Here is a 7,567-nt window from a genome sequence, read left to right as displayed (position 1 = left end):
TGGCTCCTCTGCTTTGTTTAGGGACATGGAGCCGAACCAATGGTTCAGTGGTGATTGGCCTCATGTGTTGGGTAACATGGTCCGATCCATTTTAATCCTATATTGGTACGAAATAGGGAGTAGTAACTGGACCTGGCCATGGGCAGCCCAGCCCAGCCGGCCCGACCCGGCCCGGCCCAAAAAGCCCGACCCTGCCTGACCCAGCCTTGTCCATGGGCCGGGCTCGGGCCTAGATTTCAAGCCCAATGCCTGGGCCGAGCCGGGCCTGGGCCCAGTCCCGTCATATTCGCACATTAACGAAGAGGCCCGGCCCGACAGGCTTTTAGCGTCATGGGCCAGGCTCAGGCCTGATTTTTAGGCCTGACGGCCGGGCCGGGCTTAGGCCTGGGTTTTTTGCATCGGGCTTTGGTAGGCTCGGCCCGGCCCGACAGATGGCCAGGTATAGTAGTAACACAACAATATCTTTTCAAACTACTTCATTTAGTGTTAGAAATTTTTAGTATGTTAGGATCTCCAGAGTTTACTTTTTCAAAGAAAAACAAGGCGTATATGCATTCTAATTTATATTTCTTGCACAAACAAAGGTAATTTTGGATCAATATTTTTTAAAAAATCTATAAACACAAGGCTAACAATCCTCACAAATGCATATGTTATCGTAAAGACCACTACAATCTTAGACAACCAAATTTGGGTCGACCAGCTTCTCCCAACGGGTCGGTGGTGTCCTGCTCCCTTAGCCAAATTTTCATACAAGGCCAACCCAAAAGACCCATTGGCCTTGAAAGGTAAACAAGCAGGCAAACACAGTGAAGCCTGATCTCTGTTACATACAGTACAACATGGAAACACAACACCAGCAGAATCTACAGAACGAAAAACGGCAGTTATATCACGCCGCCAACACAATCCGTCTCTTCATTTAAAAGGTACAAGTAGTGGTCCTCGAGGGGACGGTCCTGTGGCAGCGTGTCCTGCTCTCTTGCTACGTGCGAGGCGGACTCCTTGAACCTCTGCAGGCGCACTCTGCTGTATGCGTCGATGTTCCGTTGTGATATCAGGAAGAGCTCCACCTCTGTGACGAACCGTGCTGTCCGTCCGAGGAGGAACGGCCTTGCAGCGTCTGACAGCAAGCTCCTGAACTCTTCCCTTGTATGTTCCGGGGAAGTCTGCTTTGAGGCGTGCAGTTTTTCTTGCGCTTTCATGAAGGACTCAATCATGCCGTCGATGTGGTACACTATGGCCTCGATGTTTTCATCCTGCAGAAAATAGATTATCGACATAAGTTACTACGAATGAGAAAATCTACTATGTGCCTTTAGTGTGCAGGATCAGCCTGCCTGATCGACCATGATGAATGAGTAATGGGTAATACATGCATTACAGATAAGCACCAGCTGGATGTTTTATTACATGCATTCTCTTTTTACACAAGCTAGGCTTGCCTAGTGTGAAATTGAAACATGGAAGTGCAAACATAATTCTGCTGAGCTACAGAATAACGTCTGTATTAATGCGTAGCATTACACCTGTGTAAATCTACTATGTGCCTTTAGTGTGCAGGATCAGCCTGCCTGATCGACCATGATGAATGAGTAATGGGTAATACATGCATTACAGATAAGCACCAGCTGGATGTTTTATTACATGCATTCTCTTTTTACACAAGCTAGGCTTGCCTAGTGTGAAATTGAAACATGGAAGTGCAAACATAATTCTGCTGAGCTACAGAATAACGTCTGTATTAATGCGTAGCATTACACCTGTGTAAGGGCCTGAATTTCACGTCTCAACCAAGTTTCAAGCCATATGTTCTTCCGGAGATACTTCCGTTGCTTCCAATATTGAAGCACACTGGCTGCATCATCTGAAATCTCTGCATCAAACATCAGTGTTAGAAAAAACAAAGCACATTGGCTGTATCGTCTGAAATCTCGGCATCAAACATCAGTGTTAGAGAAAAACAAGGCTACACATCTGAAACTAATTCTAAAAAATGTGAACAGAGAAGTAGACAGCACTACAAATTAACACAGCACCTCTTGTGTTATAGAACTGTGATATCAACTGGTGTGCATCTACAAGATGTCTGCACCATAAAAAAAGCAGGCTCAATAAACTCATCCACACTCAAGCAAGTTCTAGCATGTAATCAGAAGAATGAAACATGCTCTTGGGTATCACATCATCAACCGCCAAAAGGCATGCACGATGAGATTGGTACTGACCTCTTCCCGGGGTCCTGCTCTATATAATGTCTCTGAAACGATTTACCATCGAAAGCATGAAGGATAGATACACTCTCGGTCTGCAAGCACCACAATGACACAATGAGATAAGGACCCGACTAAGTCTGCCAGGCAAAACAATATCTGGTCAAGTTCACAGGCATAGCTCCTTGCTATGAATGGGGCCAGGGGCTCACCTTGCAAAGGGGGCATTTCACAGAGGACAAAGGGTCTTCATGCTTGCTCGCCACAATGCTCACCCACTGGGTTATGCACTCGTAACAGAATGAATCTGAAGAATTCAGCACAGTCGGTCAGAAATGGGTCTCGAACCACAGGAATCCTCTGCCCCAAACCCACAGTTTCTGCAGAGTGCCTACGGACACAACAGAAACCTACAGAATGTGTACCCCTCTAATCTTTCTGCTAGAAGTACTTCGAGAACAAAAATAATCTGGAGCTGCAGCTGAGTTCGCGGCCAATTCGTGCGTCGGGGGTTGGGGGAAGGAGGAGGCGACTCACGCAGGCAGGTGTCGAGGTACGCCTCGTCCTCGAAGCCCTCGAGGCAGATGGGGCAAGAGCACGCGACCGCCGCCGACGGGCCTCTGCGGCCACCGCCGGAGGGCGAGCCGGGCGCGGCGGCGGAGGAAGTGGAGGCGGCCGCCGCCATGTCCATGTCTGCAAGCCTGAAGGCGGATCGGCATCGCCCAGGTAAAAAACAGGGGAAGAGGGGAACAAGCCACCGGGCGCGGGTCGGCTCCCATCCGAGCCGTCCGCTCACCATCGGACGGCAGATCCATGGAGCAGAGGACCCAACCAGATCGGGACCCGGTTAATCAACTCGCGAGGGGTCATTACGCTAATCACAGTCCTAAATTACCCTACTAATCACGCTTAGCTCGCAGTTACTTGCCGCCATTATAAGAGCCCCTCGTCTCACGTCGCCTCCGCCACGCTCCACTTTCTCTCTCTGTGCCCTCTCTCGCTTTACCATCCGGTTGTTTCGGCGGCGGCGATGGCGGCGGAGGACGTGGAGTTCGTGGACTACGAGCGGGACGACGGCGACGAGGAGGACGGGGGGATGGAGGACGGGGAGGTCTCGGCCCGCGCGCTCCCCGTGCCCCACATCGCCGCCCCCGCCGTGCCGCGCACCAGCAGGGGCCGCTTCGTCGGCCGCAGCCGCTCCGTCATCGCCTCCACCCGCGACCGCTTCGACTCCCTCCCCTTCGCCGGCACCTCCGCGCACGGCGGCCCGCAGCGCTGTGAGGACCCCCTTGCCCGACCCCCCACCCCCCTCTTTTTTTTGGGCGTGATCTCTAGGTTTGGAGTCCCCGGCTGGGGGTTCCCGATGTTTGAGGCGAGCTCTTGTGTTGTTTGGGGTCCGTTTCGTTGGGAATCGCGAGGAAAGTTTGCAGGCTAGGGTTTGTGATTGGTGATTTCCGTGAGGGTTTATGTAGCACTGCTGTTCGATATCATGCGTGGTAGGTGGTACTGCTTGTGTTAGCTGAATTTCGGCATCGCTTGAACAACCAGGGCTGTTTGGTGTCACATTTCAGACCAACTATTCAAATTAAAGTCCTTCCTTTTGCCTGCATTGTTGTATGCTTCTATGAAGATGCGAATGTATCGTCATAATGTAGGTGCTGTGTTGTCATGTTGTGTGATTCTTCATGCTGAGAACTAGCCTTTTCGGTTATTGCTCTTCTGCAGGTTTGGTAGGTGTGGTTATGTGTCATGCGTGTCTTTGCTAGGATCAGACAGTTATAGTGAAAGGCTTCTGTATAAAGAAAAGAAAATGTGATCATGGTGGATAAATTATGTACACCAGTTAGAGCATCAGTGTGGTTTGCTGGTGATAAGGGAATCAAGGGATGCACATTGTGGGGGTGATGCTTACTAACACTTTGACAAACAAATTCAGAATGGCCTGACTCTGTTTGCTGGACTATATGTTCATCCGTATAGTAGGCTAGTAGTCTCTAGGAGTGTACATGCTAAGTCTATCAGAGACTGTAATGATTTGTCGGAAATGCTAAATTTCTTATTAGGATGAGGCATGTGGGATGCTAAAAATGTAGGACACCAAAAGCGGATTTTATGACTGCTGTAAACTGCATTTTCCAGCTACAGTCATGTAAGCCTCCTTTTGATCGTGTGATTGAAAGATGAAAATTAGAATGTTTTAGAAGAAGGCAGGATCGGAGAGTTTTGGATGAAGAATTAGGTAAACAAACATAACATTAACTTCCAGCCGAGACTAATTTGTTGGGATGCATATTTGAATAATGTCTCCCTTGCACTTATAGTTTTCGCCTTCTTCATTTGTCGTGCGCTGTGCCTCATAATGCAGTTTAGCATTATTATGTTTATTTTCCTTGCCGCTGTTACTTGTTCTATGCTAAAAATTGTAGCTGGCAGTCTTTCAAACTTTTAGTGTTTTCTTGAAGCCGAAAGAATTAACAAGTCAAACTGTCAAAACATTGAGAAGTGACAGAACTGAAACAGAGCAGGGATGTGCATCTGAACAAATTTTATATGACTACACAATGATATAATGATGGTTAATCCAATGGGCATATGACACTGCTTATTTTGTTTTCCACTATGCTTCTTGTATGCCAGCCCATGGCATTCTGGTTACTACTAGGTAAGCAGTTGTCAGCCCAGTAGTGCAAAATGATTTGCCTCACGTTTTTATACACTGAGTAACATCCGACATGAAGGCATGGCCGTTCCTGCTAGTTCCTGGTTACTTGCATGCTAGTTTTCCATATCATTGTTTATAAGGCGGTAAGGCGAGCACCAACTGTCCTGACGCCTAAGCGCCTAAAGCGGGCACAATTGTAAGGCGCTGCCAGGGCGCCTTGCCGCCTAAGCGTCCAAGGCGGGATGCCTTATGAACAATATTCCATAGTCTATAAAATGTAATCCAGCATTGGTAACAAACCATCTACAGATTTGTCTGGTCACTAGCTGTGGGTTCTGTTTCATGCTAATCTATGTGGTTATCCCATACTTGGCTTCTGCTCTCATACTTTTCTAATAGATTATTTGCTGTTATAGTCAACTTCTTCTGCATATATTCCCATTTTGATCATTTTCTAGCATTAGTAATGGAAAACTCTGTTACCTTGTAGCAATTGAAGGATGGATAATAATTGTCTCAGGAGTCAAAGAAGATGCAGAAGAAAGTGATCTGTATGATGCTTTTGCTGAGTTTGGTGAGGTCAAGGACTTGCATCTCAACCTGGAACGCCGCACTGGATATGGCAAGGTAAATTTCATAGTCTTACTAAAATAAAGGAGGCCCCTTCTTTGCTGGTGGTGCAATTCCGGATGAGCCACACGAAAGCAAATGTACTGATAATTTGGTACTTGAAGCTATGCTTACCGCTTACCGGTCTATACTGAATTATGTCTTGAAGTAGTCCTGTTTTGGAATTTGGATCAATGGTAGTGGTTGGACTCCTGCAAAACCATGATCAGAAAACTCTGAAGGACACGAAATTGCTTGATATATATGCTGTGTGCAATGTTGCAAGTTCTTGAATACAAAGTCAGCTTCTAAGCTTTACTATATTTACTTTCATTTTTAGCCATGCCTTTTTCTTCTCACCAATTTGTGCAAGTATCATGGGGTGTGACAGGCAGTTCTGTCGAAATAAGCACCGAGAGTTTGCCCAGAATTGCATTAATCTTACTGTAGTGGCACAATTGGTCGAGATTATTGTTTACACTTGCGAAGAAAGTTTATTGCCTACATATACAACTGGCAATTATGCCAAATGTCTTTTTGTTTGTGAAGAAGCTCTCTAATTTATCACACCTCTGTTTATCTGCTCAACACAGGGATATGCATTGGTTGAATATGGATGTTTTGAGGAAGCACAAACTGCAATCAGAAGTATGAATGGGACACAGCTGTTAACAAAGACCATCCATGTTGATTGGGCATTCAACAGAGGTCCTATACAGAACGTCACAAGTGCACGGTGCGAACAAAACGTGTTTTGTCCTGCATTTCCTCTGGTTGATAAATCTTTATGCCAATTTGATATGATACTTAATTTGGACCACACGCTTGTTACTGACAGTGTCTTCTTTGTGTAATCTGTATTTACATTCTATAATTGTATATTTGTCCTTGCCATTGCCCTGTCCTGAAATTCTTGCAAGCTATATCTATTGTTTTTCATCTGCTCGCTACTTTCTTCTGTAAACCTAATAACCTCAAAGATTATATAACATGATTAAATAGTCTTTGCTGGAGAAGGTTCAGCATTGGTGAACCCGTATCTCATTTGGTTTCGTGAAATGAAATGCTTAGTAATGCAGTATAAGTAGTTTTCTCAGTTCATATTGTTGGGATTAGATACGTCTATCTTCCCTTGGTTTCATGATTATGTGTAGATTGCAAATGATAACACGTGTTTCAGTAACCATCCTAGACTGAATGTATGTTGTAGAGGACAGTGTGATCACCTATTTAAGCTACGTTATTGCCTGATCTAAACTGTAGAGAAGACGATGCTTTTACCTCCCCTAGATGCCATGTCTGTCTGTGCTGTAGATGTGCAACTTTTGTCATCGGCCTCTATATTTATTGAGTAGAGATCTGTATTGTGCAATTGGAATTCACAGTTGTGGTTATACTGTTGATGTTGATGGTCTCCTCTATTTGTCTATGTAATCTACTGACAACTGATTTTCCTTGCTCACAGGCCAGCACAGCGACGGTCTAGGACTCCGCCTCGCAGGCTTGCTGCCATGACATACTGAGAGGGAGCTGCTAGGCCTGCAATCTTGGGCCAGCCTTGGTCAGTGATTTTTTGGTAGTCGCCAGGGATTTGCCATGTCATAGATTTTAGTCTTAACCATCATCTTCCGACAGTAAGCGGTAATCTGAACCAGAGTATGTATCGTCCAGAAAACCGAGTCCTGATTCTGCTAGCCTTGCTACGCTTGTACTGAGCTTGTTCAGAGGCCTGGCTCACAAAGTTTGATATTGATGCATGATGCAAATTGGATGGATCAATCTGTTTTGTCTTTTTGAACTAACACATCCTTTATTAGATGACCACAAGATGGTTTAACCAGTACTAGATCACATGGAGAACTCAAGGGTTGGTTGAGTGATCAAAACCGTTGGTTTCCCAATCCCTGGAGTCTGCAGAATTTAGGTAAATTCAGTCATGCGCTACGTGATCAGACTCGCAAGGGCAATAAGAGGCAGTTGCCTTGCCAAGCAACACTCGTTAATCCTGAAGAATTACTTATGCAGAAGCCTGATAGCAGCATCAACATTGCTCCATTTCTCACTTGGCAAATTCATCTTGAGA

At 45.8% G+C, this 7,567-nt stretch overlaps 2 protein-coding genes across 4 annotated transcripts; one reads left to right on the top strand and one right to left on the bottom strand.

Annotated features, from left to right (window-relative positions):
* Window positions 1-629: 629 nt before the first annotated feature.
* Window positions 630-3,009, bottom strand: LOC123105555 (uncharacterized). Of its 2 annotated transcripts, none has more exons than XM_044527638.1 (6): window positions 2,751-3,009; window positions 2,426-2,520; window positions 2,229-2,308; window positions 2,040-2,089; window positions 1,764-1,876; window positions 630-1,259 (listed from the first exon to the last, which is right to left on the bottom strand). In XM_044527638.1, exons 1-6 carry the CDS (start codon window positions 2,902-2,904, stop codon window positions 888-890), a joined length of 864 nt encoding a protein of 287 aa, XP_044383573.1. In that variant the 5' UTR covers window positions 2,905-3,009; the 3' UTR covers window positions 630-887. The 2 variants fall into 2 exon arrangements, with proteins under 2 accessions (XP_044383573.1, XP_044383574.1); XM_044527639.1 differs by having other exon boundaries at window positions 1,764-1,867.
* Window positions 3,010-3,190: 181 nt separating this feature from the next.
* LOC123105556 (RNA-binding protein Y14B) lies at window positions 3,191-7,275 on the top strand. 2 transcript variants are annotated; one of them, XM_044527641.1, is made up of 4 exons: window positions 3,191-3,490; window positions 5,366-5,502; window positions 6,078-6,220; window positions 6,950-7,275. In XM_044527641.1, the coding sequence occupies exons 1-4, from the start codon at window positions 3,244-3,246 to the stop codon at window positions 7,005-7,007; spliced, it is 585 nt and encodes a 194-aa protein (XP_044383576.1). In that variant the 5' UTR covers window positions 3,191-3,243; the 3' UTR covers window positions 7,008-7,275. The 2 variants fall into 2 exon arrangements, with proteins under 2 accessions (XP_044383576.1, XP_044383575.1); XM_044527640.1 differs by lacking the exon at window positions 6,950-7,275 and having other exon boundaries at window positions 6,078-6,916.
* Window positions 7,276-7,567: the final 292 nt, after the last annotated feature.

The sequence above is a fragment of the Triticum aestivum genome, chromosome 5A, assembly GCF_018294505.1.
Source record: "Triticum aestivum cultivar Chinese Spring chromosome 5A, IWGSC CS RefSeq v2.1, whole genome shotgun sequence".
In the NCBI taxonomy this organism is placed as follows: domain Eukaryota; kingdom Viridiplantae; phylum Streptophyta; class Magnoliopsida; order Poales; family Poaceae; genus Triticum; species Triticum aestivum.
This window is presented reverse-complemented; position numbering and strand designations above follow the sequence as displayed.